The sequence below is a fragment of the Anopheles maculipalpis genome, chromosome 2RL (assembly GCF_943734695.1).
Source record: "Anopheles maculipalpis chromosome 2RL, idAnoMacuDA_375_x, whole genome shotgun sequence".
Taxonomy (NCBI): domain Eukaryota; kingdom Metazoa; phylum Arthropoda; class Insecta; order Diptera; family Culicidae; genus Anopheles; species Anopheles maculipalpis.
This window is the reverse complement of record NC_064871.1, coordinates 80,155,957-80,182,843: the sequence shown is the minus strand read 5'-3', so window position 1 is coordinate 80,182,843 and position 26,887 is coordinate 80,155,957. Positions and strand designations below refer to the sequence as shown.

Genomic DNA, 26,887 nt, shown 5'->3' with positions numbered 1-26,887 from the left:
TGAGATGCTTTTTTTGTGAGGGGGTAGACAACCTCAAACCACTCGACACTGACACATTTTCACACCGTCATTTCTGGCCGAACGTCTCAAGTGCTTCTTCAATCTCTCACAACCAGAAAACAGAAGCGTCCGGATTGGTTTAACAAATTGCCCACAAAACAAGCGCCGTTAACAAAACACCTTCCCACCCAACAAAATGACAGCAGCTTTGTCTCTAATTGGAGCTTTCCCGCCCGTCTGGGTAGTGGTGGGTAAGGGAGGTCTTCCTTTTTTTTGAGCCCCGGACAAAACTCAAAGTTCAGCTGATCTCGATCGCGCTTCGTACGAGCTAACGAGCGCGTGTAACAGCTTTAGCACAACTTAGCAGAAACTACCACCAACAGTGCTGGGGATCGTTTGATAGTTATTTCCTTATTTTTAAGTGCTTTTTTAACTACCCAAAACAAAGCCGAAGTAAAAAACTGTGCGAATTTAGACAAACGGTTTGACAATAGCCGCTGGATGTTTGGGAGGAATCTGCCAGAAAACGGAAACGTTAACCCTTGGGCATAACGTGTGGCTGGCTGGGTGAATCGTTAAACTCACTTGTGATTGAGCTTAAAACACAGCTAGAGGAACTGTCAAAATTGTACTCAGATAGGATGGACGATTGTTTCTTTACTTGTTTTTCCTCCCATTAGAAGGTGGTCGAGATCGAAAGACAGGAGAGCTGCTGGTCGCGTATGAACTGAAAAGCCGTATTTCATATTCCCTTTACGCACCGAAGCACGCTCAACCGTGCGTGAAGTCAATGCTTCTCTCTTCTACCGCTCTTCGTTATGTTTCGTAAATTCTCTCATTTGAAATGAATTCCTGAAAATACACCGGAGAGAAAATTCTGAACCCGCACGCATTCATGTTGCACGTTCAAAGTTATGTTCGGTAGTGGGGGTACACGTCACGCACAGCTTAAGCCAGCTGAGATGAACCTGCGTGTTTCAGTACAGTGAAATAAAGATGGAAGGGATAAGGTTCACGCTTAACCTAAGCTGGCCACGATGAATCGAACCATTCCCCCACCACTTTTATGAGCGATGCAACACAAAATGGAATGAAAGGTCTTTGTGAAGTTCCCTTTCCATTTTGTTTTATGTTTTTCCAACGAAATTCATTCAATGCGGTTCATCTTATGTGGGAGAGAATAATGAAGAGAGGTTGTTTGATGATACATGCAAAGGCAGTTGAAAGGAATTTCTCTACAAAACAAGTAGAATGTGCAATTGCTATGAAAAAAATGCATGTTCTGTAGGTTCTGTAATTCGTTTGTTTGCAGTTTTAATTTCAAAACATTTATTTATTTATTTATTTTCGTATAATCAAAAGATTTAAGCCAGTTTCAAGAGACGAACCCAAATATAAGTTTGATAAAATATTTTTATTTTTTACACGAATTTGTACAAAATATGGTCCAAACGGAAAAATATGGTCCAAAAACCATGCGCAAAAAGCTAGAAACTTGTTCTAGCAAAACCACCCTCCTATTGTCCCATTCATCCCTTCCATCGTTTTCCATGATCAACCATTTTCTCAATTCTCTTTTTCTCTTTTCGTTCATTCGATGCCTTCTCCCATTCATTCGATGCGAACCGTACACGCGTACGCCCATCGACCGTCTGTGCCGTACAAGCGCTGCATCGAGTGTTCATTTCGTATCGAACCGCCAAGCTGGTAGGGTGTCCCGTACGTCGTCGCTGTCCGTGGGCCGTCGCGTCGATCTCTTAGCTACCAAACAACGCACACACAACCATCGCTAGAGGAGTGTGTTTGTGTTTGTGGTTCGTGTTTCATCGGAGAGTTTCCTTCTGCAAGAAAGTGTTAAGAATTCCAAAGGAAAAAGTGAAATTTTTTCGGTGAAAAATCGTGAAGTTGTTTGTAGAAGTTTGCAAATGCGAGAAAATAAAAGCAAAAATCGAAGCGCATTCTACCCGTTTAACGGCTTTTAACCCTCTCGCAAGTGAATACACAGAAGAAAAAAACCAACCCCACGAAGCACACGTACCCAAAAAAAAAAAAAAAACGGTCACTGTGCATGTGCATAACGAGTGTGTGTAAGTGTTTTTGTGTGTGGGGTGTTCGTTGTGTGTGAGTCGTATGTATTTTTTTTTTACGTAAGTGCATTATTTCGCCCCGAAGAGGCGGCCGACGATGGTAGTGTGCATGGAGCGGTAAAGCAAAAGAAAATTAAAGAGTGAAGCCGAGTTCAGTTTGTGGCACTTCGACAAAAAGGGGACGTATTTATTACGTCCGGAAAACGTAAAACCGCAAAACACCGCGCGACCTAAAGAGGTGAAAAAGTAGCAAAAGAAAACGGGAAGAGAAAAAAGCATTTTCAAACCGTGGTGCCCGTGACCAGGAGTGGTGGCAGTGGTGTGGTGTTGGAACGACCGTCTTGCAAAGTGCTGGTGCGTTTGTTAATTTTCCACCAGTGTAGTGTAGTGAATAACGAGAGAAAGAGCAAGAGTGTGTGTGCAAGAGGGCAGTTCAACGTTCAAATGTCAATATTTGTCAGTGATTGATGGGAGCAGCAGTTTAAATAAATCCAAGTGGAAAAGAAAGAATCAGTGCATTGCGCGCGGTTTGCAATATGACGTCCGGGCGGATGACGGCGTCGTCCACGGTTCGCATCAGTGCGGTCGGTCTGCTCCGATGATGATAATTGCGAAGTAAGTGTCTACACCACCTCAAACAACAAAACTCCCATCTTGCTCGGTCAGCGCACCATCTGCGATGATCGATCGGCTCCACCGAGTGTCGTCTGCTGTGTCGCGTCGTCGATCATCCGCAGTACAAGAAGCAACTGATAAGCGCGACGTGTTGATTCATGCGGCGCATAAGCGACATCCGTGTGTAGTTGAACAATTTTGTGGTTTCGCTTTGCCAACGTTTGTCAAACGATTAATCACTGTTGCCGCCCGAGTGAATCACCTGTTTGTAGAGTGATACAGCAAATGTGAGCCAGGTTACTTAAAAAAACCCGATTTCCCAAAAAATAAGAACATCCGGGCGAAGGCGGCACTAGAATTTACGCACGCTGACGTTGGTCTGGAAAACAATCCAGCCGGCGATGCTATAAAATGACACAATGTTGATATTCAACCCCCGCTGACGATAACGAGTTGACCCAGAGACTTCACATTGCTTGTTACTGCTGCAACCCGTTGTGTGTGTGTGTTTTTTTGGGGTTTTAAATAAGCTTTTATTTGGTTCGCTTATTTCTCAAACTCTAGCCCCGAGACAAAAGTCCCGCAGTTTATGATGATCCCCACGGGAAATTCGAGTGCGTACGAGAGTCAATGCAGAACACTACAATCTCCTAGAGTTTTGTGTACTCTGTTTTTCTACGTTTTCACGCGCGCGCGTTTGTGTGCATCTGTTTGTGTGCGTCCATAAAGCGCCATTTGTGGAATTCCAGAGCCTAAGAGGAAGTCTCAATTGATGGTTTTCGGTGCTGGACGGGAAAGCATTCGGATATAAGTGCTCAGTTTTTGGGAACTTTCAAAGAACCACAAACCAAACCACATCTCCCGTACCATGGCACCCCTTTTTTATTATTTTCATGCCGAGTTTTGTGCGTATGAGTGTGTGTCTGTGTGTGTATGTTGTGAAGTGGCCAGAGAAAAGCGCTGAGTGGTTGGGGCCCATACCCAGGGCTTTCCGGCATATACGCGCCTGGGAGCAAAATGTTGTGGCGTATATGATTCATAGGAAAATTAGACTCATCACGCACTCGCGCACTCTTGTTGTGGAGGTGGCTTATTCTTTCCGTTTGTTCTCCACATGCAAAACAAAAAAAAAATATTCCAGCGAGACAACAGTTGGCCCATTCCAAACGTTGCCCTTATGGACTTTGGGAACTTCTTCTGCTGCGGGGTGTGCTTTCCCGAGCGAAGAAATTCGTTGTGATGTGAAATTTATGGAAATCGTGATTGAAATTGTACTGATGCTAGAGCGAAAGGGGTTTAATGTCAGCCATAAATTCTCCAACCGATCATTACCCGTAGCCAGACTCCATGTGACACAAGCGCAGACACTCTCGACGGGGTTAATAATATTTATTACCAAATAACCGATCCGAGCGCGTATGAGCTTCATGGTCAATATCTGGAGGTCTCTTCTAGTTTTTGTTGGTTTGCAGGATCGTTCGGATGATAGGGGAATCCGCACACGCACTAACGCTAATTTGTGATCAGTTTCTTCCCCCCTCTCCCCCCCCCCCCTCCCCCCACACTCTCTCTCTCTCCATCTGACCGTGGTGGTCAGCTGTCGGCACATAAATTCTTTCCGTACCCCAAAATGTGTGCGATGTCACCGCGACATTGCGTGTTTTTGGATTATTAAAAATAGACCTGTTTCGGCGTGTTTGTGAGTGTTTGTCCATTTCGGCGACGACACGCCGTTGTTGGCACAGTTGTTGGCTGCTTTTTTGTGAAGCTTTGACAGATACTGAACAGTGAAACATCCGTCGAATCCTTCAAAACAACATCCCCGCCGGGGTTGGTGGTTAATTAATTCTCTGCCAAGGCACCAACGCCGACACCGCATGGGATCTTGATTTTAGATTCATCCGGTTACGATCAGATCGCCCCATCACTCATACGCCAGAAAAGGGCGGCAAAGAACAAAACCCATCATACCCGTGATCACGGTTTTCTTTGACAGCCCTCCATTAGAAGTGCGTTTTTACGATGGTGCCTCGCCGTATGTGATCGGCGATGGAGAGATCGCTCTCCAATCACCGTTCGTTCTTCGCATCGTTGCGGTAAATATTTACACGATCTTCGAACTCTGGTGCGCTGCAATGCATCTGCGTTGTATGCATGGATGGCACACGATGCACCATATGGTATGAGGTGGTATTTGGCTTCTGGTTGTGTTGTAGCCTGTAAGTAGCCAGAAAGATGGCATTTTTCATTCCTCTTCGAAAGTGATCTAAATCATTCGCTTCCGCTCCTTGAGAGGACGGGTGTCGGATGACACGCACGGTATGGAGGATGTCAAGTGGATAGTCCTATTAAGGGTGTTTTGTACGGGAAAATGATTCCCGAAACCATTACACAAATTGCTGTCTTGTAAAGCTGTGTTTTTCTTTCTTTTTTACGGTGATATGGGTGAGTTTCAAAGATGATCTAGTGCCTTACTTCTAGGAACTATTATGCATGTTGCCCAACATGGCCTCACTTCCTGTTTGAGCATCTTTGGCCAAAAACCGAATCCAATCGAATGTGTGATCTTTGGTATGATCTTGCGATAATAAAGAAACTTACAAACCAAAAGAAAAGCAAATCTGCCACCTTTACGGTACCTTACCTTACAGTACCTAGATGAGATCCTTCCAGGAATTAGATCTACCGCATTCTACCAATCGCAAATAGCCCCCAATAAAAACTAATGGTACGGGACCCTAAAATCGATCGGTCCAGTTTATTTTTTTCTTTTTTTGCCCACCCAATGTTTGTTTTGCGCTATGGGCCTGATCGTTCGCTTTCGATGGCGAGGGATCGATCAGATCCGGAGTATACGGTAAAGCAAAAACGTTGTCCAAAAAGCGTCCAGCTGGACGGATCTTTATGCTCCCATCGGAGATAGGTTTATCGCGTCAAAAGCAACGTCAGATGGTCGAAGAAAATCCACCACCGGTAGCTGAGTATTGCCTCACTTGGATGAGTTTTTGATCGAAGTAAGATGTATGGCGCTCCTTCGTGGTGTTCAATTTCACACCAAATCCCGATCGTACAGCAAGCACCAGCTGTCGGAGATCTGCGTGCAAAATGATTTTGATGAAATAAGACCCTAAAACCTCATCAAACACGGGTACGGAAGCCGGTGCGACCTCGTAAAGCGTGTGTTCGGTACGCGGAAGATGATGGCGCGAGTTCTCGTCCATTTAATGAGCGGCCCGGCGCACCGGCTCCAAATATTTACCCACAACATTTCAACTCACATTTTCCCTTCTTCCCTTTAGAGGATGATTATTTTTGCTGCTTTTATTATGCTGCATATGAAACATTATCCTGCCGTGGATTGCCTTTTTTGTTGAATTCTTGCTCCAGGGCTGCTTGATGCTGTAGATATGCCGTATACGCACGGATTTAATTTGTAGACGAATGCTGAGCGAGACAGAGAGGCAAGAGTAAGAAGCTGGCGTCATTTAATACCACATTTTATGCGTCGCGGCGTTCGGACGAGTCGGCTAAGCCGGTGCCAACTTCCAGGCTTTTGCCGTGTCTGGGGCCTCTCCAGCGTTGTGGCTGCAAGCAAGCAAACACACGCAGTGGATTGGATTTCAACCAAGATTTTTCTCTTCCTGCCTGCTTGTTGTCGGTTTCATCTTCGCTTTTCCTGCCAGCTTCCATCTTCCACATCAGAAGCTGTGTAGACATCGGTAGAATTCCAAAGAAGTGGAGGAATAATTTTGGGTTTCTCTGCCTAAATCTTCTCGTGCGAAGTGCGATGGATGGAAGAAAAGGCAAAGAAGGTCCGTACCGCACTAGCCTTCCGACGACTTCCCACGCAAGCGGGTTTTCTTAGTACTTGCGCTTCTTCCTCCAGTGTATAGAAAACTTGTATAGGTACGGATCTAACCTAACCTAACCGAAAAGCCAAGTAATTTTAAGACGTTCGTTCTTCGGACGCTACGCTTATCTTCTATTCCTTTTTCCCGGCGTGTACCAAAAGGTTGGAGTAAGCCCGATAACTCACCGCCATTACTGCGGCCCACGTGTGACTCACCCGGTGTGGGGGGAGAAATCTATCGAACCTCAAACAATCGAACGAATGCGTCTTTATTAGCTGTCCGGATCTGTCGGGCTAGGGAGAGTGATAATTATTGATAGAATGTGGTCATAAAACCCAAACCCACGGGTCCATCTTCGCGCAGAATGACACATTCTCCGTCGGTTAATCGGCCCGTCTAGTGTCATCTTTGGTTAAGAGCAAGTTTTCTAAAGAGCCCGTGTTCTTTCATTTAATAGGATAATTTCATAATCGTTTGGATCATTTCTTCAACGAAACAGCTCTTCCTAAAGGATGCAAAGAGAAATTGGTTTCACGCTTTCGAAGCTTCGAGGGACAACAAATGCAGTTATTAAACTGCGAAGATAAATTGTTCTCCGGACGGGAATTGACTGGCCCGAGGGAAGGAGTTTTTTTTCCCTCAAAAAGGGGTGCGTGCATTTTGTATGAGTCCTTTTTACCTTCTGCTCTGATAGAACCACTCCTCCTTTGAAGTTGGGATAGGTTTCGATCGTAATTAAACGATTCATTCTCAAGCTGCTGCTGCTGTTTCGATCGCTTTCATTCCGTTTATAAATCATCTGATCCCCTTTACGTATAATTCTTACCCTGGCTAGACTTTGGAAATGAAAACATTTTCTGAAATTTGAGCCACTCTTCTTCACTCGCCTGGAAGCTGATTGTTTACGATCGGGATGGTGCGAGAAGGCGATTGGATTCATTAATACAAGCCACACAAACATATACAACCCACTTTATAGCTTGGTCTAATTTTGGTTTAGAGGTTTCTCTGGAATAAATCTATTTTATTCGTTTTTGGATCATTCTGGTCGAAACCTAGAATTTCTCAGACCCTGAAGAACTTGTGAAACCTTCATAACTCTTACAATTATGAGTAAGTTTTGATTTTTTTTAAATAAGTTCATACAGGAAATTTCGGAAACTAGTTTTGAGTTCAAAAATTTCCTGAGCAATGAAATTCTATTTATCTTCTTGCTACAATCCTCTATTTCCCAAAAGCTCAAAAACTGACAAACCCGTCTAGACACAAATGTGCTCAGCTCAGTGTATTAATAAAAGAATCAGTTGGTTATACCAACAGGATAGTTGTGTACCATTGTTTCATTATGGGCAAACACCAATATAATCTCAGTCAGTCATCAGGACTCCTCTCAATCGATTACCTTAGCAATGTCACTCTTTCTCCCTACCCAAAATCTGTTCCCTGCTTGTTTTGCTTGGTAATAAGTTTCCACAAAAACATATTTTGACACAAAACCTCTTTGCTATGCTGCTCTCACCGGGATAGTGTTTGGCATGTTTTGCCAACGGGCAGACAAATCCGATGTCATACCTTTTTGTCTGGACCTTTTTTTCCTGCAGTTGCAATTTTACTGCCCAGATGACTGCACACTGATGAAAAGGTGTGACAACATTCCATCGACTCCGAACCTTCCTCATTGAGGAGAATGTTGGTGATAGTTTGTTTTATTTTTCTATAACGCAAGAAACTCAAACAAATGTTTAACTACAAGAATAACTTTTGGCAGTCCTCCTTTCCATGTTCAAAAGATTATGAAGTAAACGGGAAAATATCACGATTTTCATTCAACGAATAAGGGTTGCAATTCGCACACGGGACAGGAAAAACCAACCCAAGAACATAGACCGGAATTTATGGGAATTTACACAATCATTGAAGGAATAACAACACCCAGGCAAAGCTATTTTATTAATGTCTGCCACTTTTCTCTGCCCACTACGACTCCCTTGAACTTGTTCCTAAAAAGAAGGAGGCGGATAGGTTTGGTGAAAAACATGCAAGCGAAAAAGCAAAACAATCTACCATTAGACGTTTGTTTTCCTTCCCATTTGTCTGGAATAGATGAAATGATAGTATTCAGAAACTTCTGCCGTTTTAGAAATTCTTCAAAACATTTCAAAGTAAATGATCGATGCAGTTTTGCTGGGATGCAGTTGATTTTCAGGTAGAAAATGTTGTTCTTTCTCTCGTAAAGCGGCCTCAGAAACAGGCGGGATGTTTCGGATTACCTTTCGCAGGTCAAATCCCCGGTTGCTATGGGTACATAACGGGCGCTCGGGCTCTTTTTGGAAGTCCCTTTCGTTTCTCGATTGGTGGTCAATCGGCGAGGATAGGATTTTTTTTTTTCGGGGCTCATAATCACGAAACACGATCTCCTTCCCAATTCAGGGCGAAGATGATGATGATGTTTGTTGTGGATAAGATATGTTGGTGCGTAGAAATTCTTCCAGGAATGAAAGCTTTCCTTTCTTTGTTATGGGACGCTCTGGAATATGAATAGGTAGGAAGACAAAATACAAGACCAACATATATCCAACTCATCGGTATTGGCGTTTTTCGATTGAAAGAATAGATTCGGAAAAGCACGAGCATAAAATAAAATCAGTATGCGTGAAAAGTGCTATCTTCCATCATCAGCCTAAAAGAAAATCAGCAAGCCGAGGCGAATTCCTGAAAGTGGATCGATTTCAAGATTTAATTTCCAAAATTCTTTTGAAAAATGACAAGCATTAGCAAAAACCGCGCATCCTATTGTGCACAGTCGTTATCGCACGTGGTGCACATTAGTTAAGGGCGCTTACTATAGAGAATAGAGAGTGCCTCAAGGTAATAACACATTCTGGAAGGGAAATATTCACACATTCCTTGACGGTTTTCACCACCGTCGGAGGTGTTGTTGTGCATTACATTTTCCTAAACGGCCCTATATTCCGCAAACCGCAAAGCAGCATCGGGCGCGGTGAATATTGAATTTCGGGTGAAGCGAGTGAATCTTCGCAAACACTGGCGCCGTTATATTAGCAATTCAAATGCACCACAGATTCCCCAAGGGGTGGGGAAAATCCGTTACCATTTGGTTAGGGAAATTCGGGAAAATGGATGCGTTGTAATAAAAAAATATTGGAAGGTGTTTTTGTGTGTGTGTGTGTGAATATTTTTAAAGAGGAAAATATTTGAGCTTCCTGGTTTACCTTTCTGTTCGCTCGATTATTGATGCTGTGGTTTGCACGATCATGATAATCGATCTGCTGACGTGTGTGCGTAATGGGTGCGTTGAATATTATCGTTTTATTTATTGTTTTAATTCCCTTACCGAGAGAGAGAGAGAAAGAGAGAGAGAGAGAGAGAGAGAGAGAGAGAGACAGAGAGGGCCAGAAGATTCACCAGAATTTTATTTTCCACAACACATCACAAGTCAATTTATTCAATTTATTTATTAGCTGTGATTCTAATGTAATTTCCCTATCTGCTTTTCACTTTCAGATTTCCCAAAAGTGCCTTCAATGTACGGAAAACTTCCACAACTTCTAGTGACGTACTTCAACCTTCGTTTCAAGGTTTCTCCTTTTATGCCTAATCGTGCGGGGCTTACCGTAAATCGCCCAAAATCCCAAAGAGCAAGCGTTTAGACAAGAAAACGGTGTTTTATCGTTTATTAATACGTTCCACGCGTGTGCGTAAGTGTGTGATAGCCAAAAATAAAAAATAAATAAAAAAAGTTCAACCATGTGCTGCCTAACCAAAGTGTTGATCGGGATCGTTGGCTTCCTGTCGGCGGTGGCCGCCGCCGCCCACTGGGACCACGCGGTCGACCTGGACGAGAACTATCGGCTGCTGTGGAGCATCAGCCAGCAGGACATCACGTTCGAGGTGCAGGCCCGGACGCACGGGTACGTCGGGCTCGGGTTCTCCACCGACGGTACCATCTACGGTGCGGATGTTGTCATCGGGTGGGTCGAGAATGGGCAGGTTCACTTCCAGGTAAGCGCCTACACACATTTGTTTTGCGCTTTTTTGTGCTGTCAAGATTCTTTTCGGCGCGAGCGTTGGTTTGGAGGCGCGGTTTTCGTTTTCTACACTTTAATCCAAGCGGGCGTGCGTGACTGACGTGAGGTTCGATCATGCGTTAAAGTCTTTTGTTCCCAATCGATCGCACATCGTGCTGACGGATGTGTCTGTGCGTGTCTGTTGACGATCATCTCGCAATCCTAAATAGTGGATCATCAGATTCAGAGATCAGAGACGCTGATGATGTGAGACAAAGCGAAACGCATAAATCATACCGATGAGCCGTGAGGTGGATTAAAGTGGGAGTGGATTTTCAAGACAAACAAGACTCTTTTGTGATACAAAACCAACAGCAATGGGTGGATGTGTTTTTGTAGTCACATTCTATCGCGCCTGCACAATCAAACCGAGACGGACAGTGGGCAAAGTTGATAAACGCTAAGGATTTCGAGCTTTTGCAAAGTTAACCATCGCTCGATCGGCCATTTTCCCAGCTCGTTGAAAGCAGAATGAATGCATTCATAAAATCTTATGATTCTATTATGCTGTTTTGCCTCCGCGTCCTCATACCGTAGAACACATTCATCTGTCCCGTTTCCTCGTTTGTTTATAATTTAATTAATGTTATTAATGAGTGATGATAAATTTTCCCACTTTTCTTACCACGCGGTGAAGCCGTTCCGTTGTGAATGAGATGCGTTTTTTTCCCTTCCTACCTCGAGAAGATATTTCTACCCTGTGATCTTTCGTTTGAACTCGTTTTGGTGATACTTTTTTTTGTGCTCCTATAGTTGGTTGGGTATTTTTCCTCCGGCGGAAAGAAATTCAGTGCGCGCGATCTTGGTTCGCTGATAAGCAAATACTCCCCACTGGAATGAGAGCTGCTGATCCAGGAAAAAAAATATTCGAAAAAAGAATTATAATATGTAGCAGCAGGAAGGAAGTCAGGGAAAAAGCAGAACAGTCGTGGTACAAGTTTTTTTTTTCTTGTGAGCGCTTGAGCCTCATCTCAGCATCTTTAAAGCGATAAGCATCATCGCCATGTTGCTCCGCGTTGCACGAGCGGGAATCATAATTAGTGGGTGGATTGTGTTTTAAAGAATCTTTTTGGAGCTGGAGATGTGGAAAGGTTGATGAACAACATCAAAACATACAAAAAAAAAAAAAAACACGCACATAAACTCAGCGGAAATGTATGGGTCTGTCTGACGGATCGGGCATCGTTCTGTTTGAAGATCGGGAAAGAAGTACATCAGATAAGGAGGGCTGGCGATTGGAAGCATTTGTCCTGTGTGCAATTTTTCTCCAGCGTGTCTCAGCTTCGTAGAACTTCATAAGATAGCAGTCTTGATGACACTGGCAAAAATAAAACTGTTGAAATGATTCTGGACTGAGAATTTAATGTTTTCAACATCATACTAGTCATTTACTATTCGTGGTTTTAACAAGAAGAGAGCTCCAAATTGAAGCCTTGATTAGCAGTACCAACTAGAAATGTTGCGCCAAGTTTTGACCGAGGTCTAATTCTTTTTTACTATCTAGATAGTTGCTTATTCCAGAGTTATCTGTTAAACTTATCTGAATCATAATAGCTATTCGAAATCAAAGTCAAGTAGGATCTCTTATTCTTACACGTAGAGTTTCAAGTATAATTCTTTAATTCAACCCTCGATATTTTCGTATTTATTTAAGTTTCTGAAAATCTCCTTTTAATATTTATTGAAATGTGTGTAGTCTTTTACCTCTGCTAGTTACCTTGGTCAAAACAAAAACCCTCACACCGCACGCACATCCCAGAATGAAGTGCCAAACTGTTGGACGCCATTGCTTTTCCGCGCGTCGGTGAGTAATTAAATCCTCCCCCTTGTGAAAATACATTCCAATGGTGGTTGGAGTTGGCTGTGTTGGAATGTAAAAAAAAAACCTGCTTAAGCATAATACAAACCCCCAGTTATTGGGAAAGAAAGAGAACGCACTTGGCCGCATAATTCGGCATGTTGGTTATGCAAATTCGGTTACTTATCACAGCAGCAAGTGTCTGCGCTGAGCTGTGCGTCCAAAAATGGCTTCCTGGTATTCTAAATTTGTGGGTAACGTTAACAAAAACAAGCAGGAAAAGTTGTATTTTCAATGGGCGTGGAAAACCAGGGTTTTGTAGCTTTCGGAGGGAAGAACACATAAACGCGTATTTTTTTGGTTCCTTTTGGGTGGAACACAACAAAAAAAAACACACATACACTTCCCTCTGTTGCTGCATAAATTACCGTCCATCACACCTGGAGGACCGTGCTGGAAAACTTACCTTCCTCACATCACTCTCCCTGTGTATAAGTTTGCTGTGTGTGGCTCGTTAGTGTTGATGATTTAAATGGCGGGGAATCGTGCGTCGTTCCTTGGCCGTATCTGACTCGTCCGATCGTAACGTCCCGTGTTTAACGCCGCCATATGAAGCGAAACACCCTGAAGCACCTGGTAGGTGAAGTTGCGGCGCGAGAGGGCCCAGAAAGGGCGAGGCAAGGCTCTGACGTCAGGAGATGGGCAACAACTGATTGTTTTCTGGTGCGCTGAATGATGAAGGTTGTGTGGCGATTTGAATCAATTTTTGTAACCATCTTCACCGACCCACCACCAGCGAGCTTATTTTTTTACTCTCCCCGTTACGGTTTGCGTCCTGACGTCCGCCCTGACGTCCCCAATAGCGGAACTGAAGCTGTAGATATAGATAAAGTGTCTTGATTGGTGGCAATCATTTTTTGGGGAGCACGGCATCGGGCTGCTACCCCCCATCGAGCGTGCAGTTGCGGTTGAAACCGTTTTCGAAATTCTTGCCCAACTCCAGGGAGTATCGGACATCGGCGAGAACTCGTTCGTTGAAAACCCCTTTTTGCCGTCAACTTGAAGACGCTAGACTCGGCCGAGAGACATAAAAATGATATCATATTAGTAGGGCAATGAGCGAGAGAGAGAGAAAGAGATAGAGAAAGAGCTGGTAGGTTCCAGCGGGTTTTCGGGTTTTATTTTGTGTAGCTCGATCCCGTTGACTGCAAGCGTCAGATTGTGCTGCTTCAAAATGGCTGGCCGTAGAAACGCGTTAGAGCGATGCTTCATCGGCATCGTTTTACTTAGCAGATGAGTTGCTCCAGTTATGTTGCCCAAATGGAGAAGAAAAAAAAACAGGTTTTCGGGATGGTCCACATGCGTAAGTTATGACGATGTAATTGAAGCTGAAGGGAGTATCAGTTGAGTTGATTAAAATCAATTTGTTTTGATTTGAGGGTCGTGTGGCGCAGTGTATGAGTGTGTCGTGTGCGTTTTCGGGTAAGTTAGGAGTGGTTCTTCACATTCCGAAAACGGGGAACGAATTCCTTCAATTTACATTCAAAACCCCTGAAACGCTTGATTAATGCGCTCCAATCTAGAACCAGACCAAACTGCAATGGTGCTGGTGTAACCGAATTCAACGGTACGCTTTGTACGAATGAAGTGTTCCCCATCTGGCGTGTAGTGCAATGTTTGCGAGGTAATCCTTCAAAAAGCATGGCAGGTCCTGTTTGGGCACCAGCAGCTCTAAACCATCCTCCCGACTAGAGAAGACCGATGAGGAACCATTTGTATTTTGCTCCGCTAGCTTTCTGCTCACGTCCGTTGCATCTTCTTCATGAGCGGACGATGGGAAATTGGGAGACTTCTTTCGTTGCAGTGGACACCAGCATGTCTTCTCCGTTGCAAAATCCCAGACTCTAGAAAAACGAACGTATAGTGTGGGGTGAAATTAATATGAGCAGATTTTCGCTTCATGTTCCGGGCAGCCCCCTATCGGAAGCTTTGCTAGATTAAAAGCAGGCTCCGTTTGATGCAATTGAACGCATCATGGCGATAAACCAGCGTTCTGGAGCGGTAGGATAGCCAACAAAACCCACTACCGGTCATAACAATCACATTACATGTCCTGCTGAACCTGCTAGTTGGGTACCATGCCCGATAGGAACATTCCTTCCACAACCTTCAGGGCGACACCTGCTTTACACGTTTTAAAAACAATTTAATATCCGCATATCCGTACTGCTAGGCAGCAGAGGCACCGGCGGACGTTGGTGTTGGACGTCGGGATAAACAAATCTTTCTTTGCTGGTCCCGAAGCTGGTGCAGTGCGTGCTTCCATTGTTTCGGTATCGGTATGTCTGGTACTGGTACTCTGGTACACAGCAAAAACCGCAAACCACCAGGTCTGGATGCTTTCCGGCATTTCGCTTTATCATCTGGAGCATTTTCGAGCATTTGCCGCTTCAGACGGTGGTCGGTGTGTTGCTTTAAGCAGCTGCGTCCTTTTTGGGACGCAGTAGACGAGCTTCAGGAAAAAAAAATGAATACTGGAGCACGGAGAGCAAGTCTACATCCTAGTCGTACAGACAACGATGTGAACGAGCGTGTAGCTAGGAGGGAAGAAGTAGCCTTACGGCTATTCGCTTCCCAACTGATAAATGTAATATGCAAATGCAAAAGACTCCTTTTACTAAAACCGGGCTAGTGAAGTTACGCCGAGTGTACTTTTTGTTGGTCTTCTTCCCAACTCTTTCCAATGGGAGTTGAAGGCTCTTAGGATGCGTTAAAATGTCCACATCTTCATGATGCCATTACCATGGAATATGGATGTCAACTTGCAACGGTGACCGATGCTCCGAGAATGGGGAAATTGATGAGTGCAAAAAAACAGGGTGATTGACGCCAGATATTGGACAATTCCGTGCGAGACGTGCCTTTGGCTTGACCGTGTCCAACACAGCATGGGAGAAAGAGTTCCCAGAGGCTAAATCAGCTGAATGTCCAATTTCCATCGCTTCCCAGCGTATATTGTGGTACGGTAACGTGCAGTTCCTTTCTAATGGCCATTTCGTCTGGTAACTGACATCGTTAGCTCCCAGACATCGGCCGGGTTGCGGATATGCATAGCCATTATCAGGAGTTCTCCAGACAGTTGTGCTGCTTGCCTGTTGCAGTTCTCGAAACAAGACTAACATCAGCAGCAGCAACAACAACGACAAAAAATGGGTGGAACACGGCTAAAACGCCCACTTCAAATGGTTAGAAATTCCACATCATTCTTCGCACAAAACAAAAACGCGCATAAACGCATAAACGTCACTATGTTTTGGGCTGTGGGATGGGAGATGGCTGTGATACTGAAAAGGTTTTTATTTCCTTCGCCTGAAAAGAATATTCATTTCCCGAATGATAAAGATTTATGATTTGCTTACCTGCCCTTTCGGCCACCATTTCCGGGACCATGTCGTTTTGGGCTAAATTGCAAAAGGATCGTTTCGGCTGCGTTAAAGTTTTGCAAAGCGTCCGTGAAACTTTGTAGAAAAACTGATTCAGTGTATTTTTTTTTGTTTCATTCTCTCCTTCCTTGGAAAAGAGGGCGGATAAAGCCAAAATGGAAGATAAGTTTGGTCGCAAAGCCCGAAGACACGCACCTTCGTTTTTTTTTTGTTTTGGTTTATGCAGCAGAAGCAACGCATAAACGTAGGACGAACGGCTCTCTCTCTAAACATTAATTGGTAGGAGGAACTCAACTTTCGGATTTTGACTTTTAAGGTTTTTGTTGAAGTTCTTCGGAAATTCCAATTTCCTTGCCGACTTTTATTGCAGCAGTTCACAAAATGGGGCCCCCTCAAACAAACAGGCACACACACACACATACACACAAACGCACCGAGTGAGACTAGAAGGCATCCCTATAATGCAAATTATGGCTTCGGTCACTAATTTGAATGATTTATCACTCCGGTTCCGTCGGTACGATACGAACCCGAAAAGCGAATTTTGCTGGTAGGAGAGCATTTCTGGGGTTTTATTTTTTTTGGGTCATCTCCATTAATCCGACCAATCCCTTGCACGCACTCGTGTGGAATTGAGTAGCGTTTGCTACCGGAATCCTCGGTTTGGACCCTAAAATTCTGTTTTTTAATGTGAGGCCAACTTTTTCCGTTCGGAAACTCATTCACTTGGAAAGGTATTATGACCTTCGGTGGAACAGACACACACACACACACATCCAAAAAAAAAAGTTCTTAGATGACAACTCAATCAAGAGCTCAAAGAATAGGTGCGTTTTTGTTTAGTTCAGCGTGGTCCATAACACATCTCAAATGACCCGGAAAAGCTGCGAACATATCGCACCTGGACACAGCATCGTACCGAATTGCAGATCGAACCCCGGCGAGTGAAGTGTGTTACTGGGATGGCATTAGCATTTAGATTGAGTTGAAGGTTTTTTGGCGTGATGAGACCTGTCTCCTAAAAGGGAAGAACCACACCGTTTCCGAGTAGAGAGAAAAGAGTGTATACTCCTGGAATTCAATTGCTAAAGTCATTTTGAATCGAAATTACTTGAACAACAAGTTTTATCTTTGGCGTAGAAGGAGCCTAGCGCCACTGCTGCCGGGTGATATTATGAAGGAAGTTATTCTGATGACGTCTGCCCTCGTGGAAAGGTTAATCCAAAGCGCAATGATCCGTCAAAGTTGGAACTTTTGATCTAGGTAGAAGTTTTACTTTGTCCAGACATCCGAGAATCCGAGGTATGGTTTATTTCTTGCAGTATTATGTTCCCTCCAACGTACAGATGAGTGACTGTGTTTGGTTCTCTCTTGCTCGTTAACCTGGTTTCTTTGGGGAAGGGTCTTAGACGAGTTGCACAAAATTACGCTGACTCGTTGTTATTCGTTGGCGAAACTGTTTTGTTCAAAGTGCAGTTTGTTTTTTTTTTCCCTCACAAACAAGTGACAAATTACGGAACGGGCGAAGAATATATCTTCTAGCTCCATTTCCAATATCGGCGATTCTCAATGAAGTTACAACATATTGCACTTCACATCCCCACCGGGTCACAAACATTCGAACCAGCCGGACCACAATGCTCGGCGAAAACTCATCTTACTTGGTGCCAAAAAAACATATTTTGTCTCCAAGCTTTGTTTGCAATGAATGTGTAATCACAACATCCCGATCAACTTACCCCGATGGCGACAAACAAAGCCCGCGCTGGAGAGTCATAATAATTTGGTCCACAATGAAATGGGGAATGATAGCGAAGCGATCAAAGCAGACGAAGGGACCCCGAACAACGCAAACGCATCGTACACTGCTGATTTCTCTTGTGTCGTAAAAAGATCTGGCAAAGGACCTGGAGTGATGGGGTGTATAAATGGGTAAAGTTTTCCCGTTGCCTGGTGCTACTGGTTTGCTGCAGAAAGGGGAGAATGAGTATGTGTGTGTGTGTGTGTGTGGTTAAGCAAGAAAAATAACCTACCAGAAGCTCTGCTATTCTTATGCATTATAAGAACCATGCTTTTTTCTTGCTGTCCACAGTTTCACTGATCACTCGCGCTGGTGGAGCCGGTTCTGGAGCATTTGTGTGCACGGTCATAATAATCATAACCTTCGTCATCGTCGTCTTCGTCTGGCAATCGAGTTCGACATCTTGTGTGTGCCGGGCACCATATGTCGACGGGTATAATATCATCCCGACCCGTTCCCATAATGATGATGACGCCTCTCTCTAGATGTGTGTGTTTGTGGCAATGATAGGGCTTTAGTTTTATCTCCAACCGTCTTGGCTTGCAATTGCAAAGTCAGCACGTCGAGTATTAGCCCTCATTTGTAAGAATTTGGCAATAATAAAGAAAGTAAGGTTCGCCGTGTTCGGATTTTCGGTGTGCTTTGCCCAACCCCAGTTCGATTTACCCCACCAAGTTTGGCAGTTTTGTAGAGTTTTTATTAATTAGTTAACATGCCCGCGAAGAAGAAGAAATGTCTCGACTAGACTAGCACCGGTGAAGAATGTAAGGTGGCGCCAAGAAAGTTTTGTGCCTCGTCATCGGCAGCGTCTTACACATCACGCCACTTTCGCCAACTTTGGTGTTGAACATTTTTTCTCTCTTCATCCCATTTTCCAAAGCAAATTGCGCACATTACATTTAATTCACTTTGCATCTTGCGCGACCATAGTATGAGACGGGTTGCTGCGTGCAGACAATGCAGGGTGTAGTTATTTGCTACTTGTAGTCTGATTTGTGCCTGTGAGAACTTCACGAGTGGAACGGGATCCAAATAGGGTCTGTGTGTATGTGCCCATTATAGTGTCCCGCATGAAGATCTTGAGCAGTCCGACATGCGTAAGATGCAGCTACTGCAACCCCAGCCCAGAGAGTAACAGGCCAGTTAAGGCTTGACGAGTAGGAGAATAATTGTTTTTAATTAACATTGCTTCTTGTGGTTGCTTTCTACGTGCGGTCCACCGACACGAGTAGACCTAGTGTGTCTTCGCTTTGAGGTCCGTTTATTGGCGATCGTAACGAAATGCCTGATGCAGTAGTGGGGGACGCGAGAAACCGTGCGGACACAAATAATCTGAATTTCAGTAAAGCAACGTAACATTAAATTGAAATATTTGTACTTCTTCCGATGATTACCAAGGTTCTGCGCGAGTCAAGGAGTAGCCGGAATGGAAGACACTGCCAAAGATCGAACTTCTTAAAGTGCATTTTGGTAAAGAAAAGAATAGAGCGTGAGAACGAGCGTTATCTTTGGGTTGGGTGTTTGTGTTCTCGGGCGTGCGATGACTCACGAGCCGCGGTTAGGATACAGCTTTTGTCTGTCGGCGGACCGAGTTTATCGGGGTGACGGTTTTAGGATTCCTTCAAGATTTACGCTCAATTAACCTCTGCTGGTAGCCGTTTACGATAGGAAGGGTACGATGTTGCTGTTGTTCTTGCTACAGTTATTTGAAATTCTTCTGTCGGTGTCCTTTTATGAAAATTCCACTGCCGATGATTCGGTGTGGTTCCTTGAAGACACTGGAGCCTGGAGTCTCTATAAGATCCAAACAAGACGGGATACGAAATCTGTATGTCTTCTAATTTTAAGCCATGATTGATTGGAACATACACCATCATCATGGGTGCATAAACATATACAAGAAATAGACTTGCAAAACTGTCCCGTCACTGTCTCGCGCCAAACTTCGTCCAAGGCTCTGCTCTCTATTTTTGACATGAAAGTACGAATTTCTGCTGACGTACCACCGCCGGAAGCACACGATGGGAGACTTGAATGTCTAGGCCGCCAAGTGACTTGACACTTTTCAAACGACAAAAAAAAGGTCGAACTTTGACACCGATCGGTGTCTCAAGCATCAAATATTCCAACCCGCATATTGGCATCCATCATTACTACCGCCCAGCGGTCAGCCGAGAACTCGCAATGAAATGGAGCGGAAATTGATTTCAATCAATGGGTGATTGTTTTCTTCATCTTCGGGTGCTCCCAAACCCTGCAATCTTGCCATCCTCCTCAATCAGCAGGGGAGAATAAAACCCGGAAGTCTGAAGATGTTCGCTCCGGGTTTAAACGCTAGAGCGATGCGGAGAACTCCCCGAACGGAAGTAAAACTAGGCAGTTGAAAAGCTTTGCTTTTTTGTTTCTTGCCTTGGGAACGCTCGCAGGAGGTGAAATTGATTCTCCAGCAACGGAGGACAGTAATCTTCGTCTGGGGGAATTAATTTTACTTTTCTGGGTCACACTCAACACACCTATAAAAGCTTGGGCCAAAGTGACCCTGCAAGACCCGACTTTGTGTGTCATTTTTTTTTTTTATTCCGAGGCATCCGCGGCGTCAGTCTGTAATCAAAAGTTGAATTATTTTCTCGTCTCAAGGTTTGTTTTTTGGCGAACTTTCACTCACACCCATGCTGCTGATGATAGGCTTACGAAAGCTGGCTGGTATCGAAATCACCTCCAACCTAGGTGTATCATGTTGCAATGTGTGGTTTGGTGTGGACGCCCTCGTACGATTTTTTTCGTTTCGTTCCCCAACCGTTCCCGTAGGGCTGTAATTATCGGTGGAAATGGTTAAGTTGGGTGAAACAGCATCTTTTCACCTTGTTCGTGTCTGTGTTTTTAATTAATCAAAGAAATCAACGCAAACTGTTTTTGGCGCTAACGCTCCGGCTTCGTGTAGCGTTCGGTAAGGAAGTGAAATTAGCCCACATTTCTGTTTCCCAACTTTTTGCCATCCCCCGAAAAAAAAACGACCAATTAATCTTATCCCTCTCCAAGTGGCGGTTTGATGAGAGGGAACTATGTGTGTGACTATGGGGACTATGTCTTTTTTGAACCTGTTTGGCTTCTTAGCCACAACTTCCGGACGAAGAGACGCAGAAGGGAAAGAAAAATATTTTATTATCTCCCCGCCCGACATCTTGACGACTTGACCCGGTCCGAGATGTCGTACGATGTCTACGTTTCAGGTTTTTCTGCTCAGGTATTTCGTCTCATGTTGTTTTGTGTGAGTCTGTGGCGATGTCTAAAGAATGTTACCCTAGGATCAGGTTGAAACTCTCGACCGGCAAGTTAATTACTTTTTAATCCTTGTGATGTGTCTGTGACGTGTCACCTAGCAGCGGTAGCAGAGCACGATAAGTGCCCCACGGTGGTTTCTATTCTGAGATTCTCGCTAAGGGTGCTCGACGAGAAGGGATCAATGGCTTTTCAACTGACGCATTAGCGTGAGCGTGCTAGTAGGTTTCTATTCGTCCGTTTAATCATGCACCACAATATGCGCTGAGCTTGCTGTGAAGTTCAATCGCTAATGAGACGCTTATACATTCGCACCTTCTTGCGTTGGTGCTTGCTAAAATCTCCCGATTGCAAATATTATCTCCCACGCTACTTACCATCCGCTAAGGTGTGAAGTTAACCCTTTCGGGAAGTCTGGACTCTGCTCTCTTGCCATCAACAACAAAAAATTAGCACTCCGAAAAGGGTTCCTACTCGTCCGAATAAGGTTGTTCATTAAGGTGTGAAATAATTAACGCTTTTTTGTAAGTTTTTTTGTCGTCGTCAGCGGACTATTACTCCAGTAAATGACCACCTGTTTGAAGTGCTTGCGAGGCTTTAAAGGTGACAATAAAGGTGTCCCAACCCAAACGGACACTTGGGAGCTCACTCCCGTTAGCTTAATTTTCATAATTTATACACCAAAAACCATGTGAAGAGTACATGCCGGGTTTGGGAGTTCTAGTTATTCACCATGCTTTTTTGAGCGATTCCTTAAGGCACTTTTCTCGTTCTTATTTCACCAACCCAACACTAATCCTTTTTTTGTGTTTCTTCTTTCTTCCCCTCTCAGGATCGACACTTTAAGCAAAACAGTAACGGTGAGCCACATGTGGACCTATCGCTGGATTACGTGCTGCTGCTAGGGTACGAGAATGCAACCCACACCGTGTTGCGGTTCCGCCGGAAGCTCGATACATGCGATACAGCCCAAGATGTCCCGATTACGGTAAGTAATGCTCAGGCGAAGCAGTGCGAACAAGCCGAATAGAAAATTTTGTAAGGAATTTCTCAATGCTACGCTATGAATGTCGTGTGGAATTCGGTGTGGGGAATTTGCATTAATTTGTCGCTTCGGACATTATGCTTATTTCCACCGAGCATTAGATAATGTTTGGTGAGGAATTTTGGAATAAGGAGAGGAAAGCAAAAAGCGAGAAATAGTTGAAAGACATAGCACTGGACATTCCACCAGCAGATGGCTAATTGTTATGCTGGTTATTACCTGAGCTATATGACGTTGAATTATTGTTTGGTTGGTTTCGTACGCCAAGTACGAAAGAATAAATGCCATCCAAGAAAACAAAGTTTCACTCTTTACGTTTGCGGTCGAGAGCAGAGCGAAGATTTGCTGAGTGTAACTTTATCATTTTTATTTTCTTTCCGCCATTGTTTTCAAATGATTCTCGCATCCGAGCCGGTTGCGTCCGTCGAGCCGGGCGTGACTCCTCCACTTGGCGTGATGATGAATTTATGCAAATGGCAAAAATTGCGCACTGTTATGAATGCAAATTCAAATTATAAAACGCTTAAGGGCCACTCCCGGCCGGGCAGAAGCGAATACGCTCGTTCGCTCGTTCGTGTGATGGATGCATTAAACATCAAACTTCTGGCTATCCATTCTTTGTGGACAGTTTAAACTGATCGTTTTACAGACATACTCACAAAGCAAAAAATTCAGTGACATTTCTGAATCATTGGTAGAATCATAAAAATCCTCAACTGCGAATTCTGGTAGAACGAAAAAAAAAATCTCTCATCCTCAAAATGTCTGAGAACTCTTCTCTACACTCTGCTCCATTGGTTCTGGTTCATTGGAGCTACATTTGGGTTCGGCTAGCCGGCTCCTAGCAAAGTAAGAGGATTTAAATAAATTTACATTTGAATAAAGCCGATAATTGAAGCAGCATGTGTGGTGGTGCGGCAGCATTAAAAAGAGAACGAGAAAGATAGAGCATGCAGGAGATTACATCGAGGTGATGAACTGGTAGCAGATGGCGCCAGCCGTTGTAGTGCCAGTTCATGAAAAATCTGTAACCCTGCTGCACTTTCGGATTTCGAAATGAAATATTAATCGTTTTGGGGTTATGTTACCCTTGCTCTCTTTCACCAGAATGACACCATCCGTATCATCTACATGTACCACAACAACGAACCAAGGAATGGATCCCAAGCGATAGGCACACTGCCCGATCCGACCGAAGCGTTTAAAGATTCGGTACCGATCTTTCTAACGCAACGTGTCAATCAGGTGCCGATTGAGCTCGACTCCCGTACGCGAACGCTTGAGCTGAGAAACAAGGATGTTCCGATACCGCAGACGGACGATAATCTGCGCTGGTGCACGATGTACAAGTTGGACCAGTTCGTGCGGAAACATCACGTGATTCGGGTAAGTTTTTTTTTAGCAAAACCTTGGTGATTTTGGTGCTCGTTTTGGTATAAAAGATCTAATGTCGTTTCTTTTTTTCCATTCTAATTCTGCAGTACGAACCAGTGATTGAGTCGCGATCGAACATCCCACACCTGAGACACATCATCCTATACGAGTGTCAGGGCTCAACACCGGAGCTGGAGATCATGTCCAGAGAGTTTGGTCGATCGTGTATGGAGGCGGAAAAGGAACTGCTGACGTGCAACTCGATCGTTGCAGCATGGTCCCGAGGCTCGGAGGTAAGATTCTGATAATTCTAAACCATATGAGGTCTACTAGTAAAAGTTGAACAGAAGACACTCAGTCAGCAATACAAAAAAACGAATTGAAAATGAACAATTTAAACGCTCCAAATGTCTTCAACCTCGTGCCAAACACTCACAAAAATCAATCAACACGTTTAAGCATTTAATAGTTGCTTCGCTTCTGACGCTCCAAGCGCCCCAAACTAACTGCAAGCAGATGTGGCAATGGATGTGGCTGAGCAAAGCCCGCCAGCGGGTTTTGTGGTTGTGCAAGACACTTCACTTGCCTCTCGCAATGATTGAAGGACAGGCTTGTCTAGCATAAACGCTGGAGGCGTCGTTTTTTTTGTGACGTGTGAGGTGTGCCCAGTTATTGTGTCCAACATTGTAACTGATGTGTTTTTCTTTCGTACTTTTTTGTTGTCTTCTTCTCTCTCGCAGGGTTTCACGTATCCGCTCGAGGCTGGGTATCCACTCGATTCGTACCAGGCCCGGTTCTACATGATGGAAACACACTACACTGGCTTCCAGAGTAATTCGGTCGACCTGACGCCACGCGTCGACAACTCTGGCCTCCGGCTGTACTACACCACCACGCTGCGCAAGCATGATGCCGGCGTGCTGTCCGTCGGCATGCAACCGAACTGGCGTCACATTATCCCGCCCGGGCAGGATCGTGTCCTGTCCGAGGGTCACTGCATTGAGGAGTGTACGCAGCGCGCTTTCCCAAGGCCCGGTATCAACATCTTCGCGGTAATGATGCAAACGAACGGCATGGGACGTCAGATACGCTTCCGGCAGGTTCGGCACCGCGAGGAGCTAACACCGATCGCACACGACGCAAACGTGGATGCAAACTACCAAGAGTACCGTCGGTTGCATACCCCTGTGAAAGCGCTCCCGGGTGATCGATTGATCGCGGAATGTACGTACGATAGCACCGGACGGAAACAGATCGCGCTCGGTGGCTATTCGTCGCGCGACGAAACTTGCCTAGTGTTGAGCTTGTACTATCCGCGCCAGAAGGAACTGACCTCGTGCCATTCGATACCGAGCCTGCCGACGGTGTTGCGGGCGGTCGGCATTAATGAGCTGGCGGCCGGAACGAATCCGATCCGGATTGCATCGCCGCCGGAAATTGCTGGTATGACGCTCGAGGAACGGTTGCTTACCTACGATTGGCGCGTCAACTTCAACGACTTCCAGTACGTGGTGCGGAAGGGTGCGTTTAAGCCGCTGTGTTGGAGCGCTAGGAATACGCCCATTCCGGTAAGTTTGCTTAATGGATGAATAAATTAGAATACTTTCTGTGTAGGGTCAGGGTAGTTCAACCAAGATCACCTCATTTTTAGCAGTAATGAATTTTCAAACGCCTTGTTTTTTCCACAAAAAATCCCGGAGATGCAGATCAGATCAGTTTGGTTGTAAAACTTTCCCAACTTTCAATTTTCACCCATCCCTCTCGAACGCGATCCAATTTCTGGCTCTATTTGAGGGTTTCGTAGGGAGATTCGGTTGTCATAGTACTTTATAAATCAATTTTATGCAAATATAGAGGTTTCCTCTCTATCTTTCTATCAAGCCCTTTTTAGTCACCGAACCTCCCCCACCTTGGGGCATTAACTTCAACCTTTCCATCGCTATAAAACCCTTCTTCCGGATGAGCTGTTGATTGGTCACCTTTACTAACGTGCTTTCGTTGCTTCCCCTTCCTTCTCTCGCACCCTCAGGGCACCGATAATGTGGATGCGTACGCACCGAACCTGACGAAAATCTGGCGCCCGATGGCAACGTGCAGCTTCAACGGTGGTGGTACGTCGGCCCATTCCGGCCTTGGTGGAGCCGGTGGCGGTAGTTACAGCGTCAATCGGTTCGTTACCGAGCGTGACATCAGCTTGGACCGTCCGCTGGACGATGCGGACGATGACCGGTGGAACGTGATAGAGGGTGCTGCACGCAGTAAATCCATCCGTAGTTCGGCACCATCGGCAAACCTGGCTAGCGGCGTAACGCTAGCGGTGGCCGTTTCGCGGTTAGTGCTGTTTGTGATCTTTCTCAACACCGTCAGGTTACTGTGAGGAGGGGTAGCAGATGGAGGAGTAGCGTTACCGGAGTGAGGTAGGAGGGTGAGTGTGAACAACGTGATAAGGTGAATACAGAAGCTGCCACCGTGGAAAAGGTAGGAGAGACAAGCATGGAGTCGTGTGCGGCACGTGATACTAAGACTGGGTCTAAATAGAAATTTGCGAATGATTTACATGTGTATATAGTGTCAAATTTTAGGGCATAGTAATAGAATCGTAGCTAGGTAGGTGTTCCGTTTTCCTCCTCCCAACAGCAAAGAGTGTCCCCGCTCTCTCCGCCTTTATCGAGGGTTCCGGAGCTCTGTGTAACTCCGGTTGAAAATCCTCGAATAGAAAAAATAACATACACACACACACACAGACAACATAAGTTCACTAGTCATTTTTTGGGGTGCGACACAAGCAGAGGAGTCCGGAGAAAGGTTCGGATAACGGGGAGGAGGGATGTTGAATAGTGCGTATTTAATTCAGGGATATGTAAATTGTCAATCTAGGGAATGAAGGTAAACAAAGAAGAGCCAGTTTTTGCTAAGCACTGTGAGAGATGGTAGATGATTCGGATGCGAATTGATTTGCAGCTAGTGCACCTTGTACCAAGAGAGAAAACGTGTAGATGGGAAATTGTTTTAAGTTCATTCGATACACTGTACATAATAATGCATAGGAAACATATTGTAATAAATTGAAAATAAACTATTCAAAATTGAAATTCATTTAAAAATTAACCGTCCTTTTCGTTGTGTTACTTTGCGTATGAAAGAAACTAACGTTCGGCTTCGATAGCATCCTGTACTGTAATGTTACCCAACTTCTGGCCATTGTTTTGTTGTTATTCCGTACCCGTGAATTCACAAATAAAGGGAAAAGTTTTCCGCATCGATAAAATGCATTCTCCCAAACCTCACCGGATGAGAGGCGTTTTGGCTGGCTGGCGAATGCATTCCTTACGCTTTTAATAGTTTGTGACGAAAGGAGCACAATGGGCCGTGAAAGGTTATAAAGGGTAAGAAGCTCATTCATCCAATTTTTTTTTGTGACTCTTTGAAAGACAATGTAGATCAAAAATCCCTTTATTCGTTAAAAATAAATTTCTAATGCTGTCCTTTTTCACTAATTTTTATTA

At 44.6% G+C, this 26,887-nt stretch overlaps 1 protein-coding gene across 1 annotated transcript in view; it reads left to right on the top strand.

Annotated features, from left to right (window-relative positions):
* Positions 1 to 26,008, top strand: part of LOC126567958 (MOXD1 homolog 2-like) — a 507,834-nt gene extending 481,826 nt beyond the window's left edge. Inside the window, exons 2-7 of the mRNA XM_050224338.1 lie at positions 10,288 to 10,576; positions 21,795 to 21,950; positions 23,115 to 23,393; positions 23,489 to 23,674; positions 24,122 to 24,949; positions 25,411 to 26,008. Coding sequence (XP_050080295.1) covers positions 10,322 to 10,576; positions 21,795 to 21,950; positions 23,115 to 23,393; positions 23,489 to 23,674; positions 24,122 to 24,949; positions 25,411 to 25,758 — 2,052 coding nt within the window. The 5' untranslated portion in view covers positions 10,288 to 10,321 and the 3' untranslated portion in view covers positions 25,759 to 26,008. The remainder of the gene's footprint in view (positions 1 to 10,287; positions 10,577 to 21,794; positions 21,951 to 23,114; positions 23,394 to 23,488; positions 23,675 to 24,121; positions 24,950 to 25,410) is intronic.
* Positions 26,009 to 26,887: the final 879 nt, after the last annotated feature.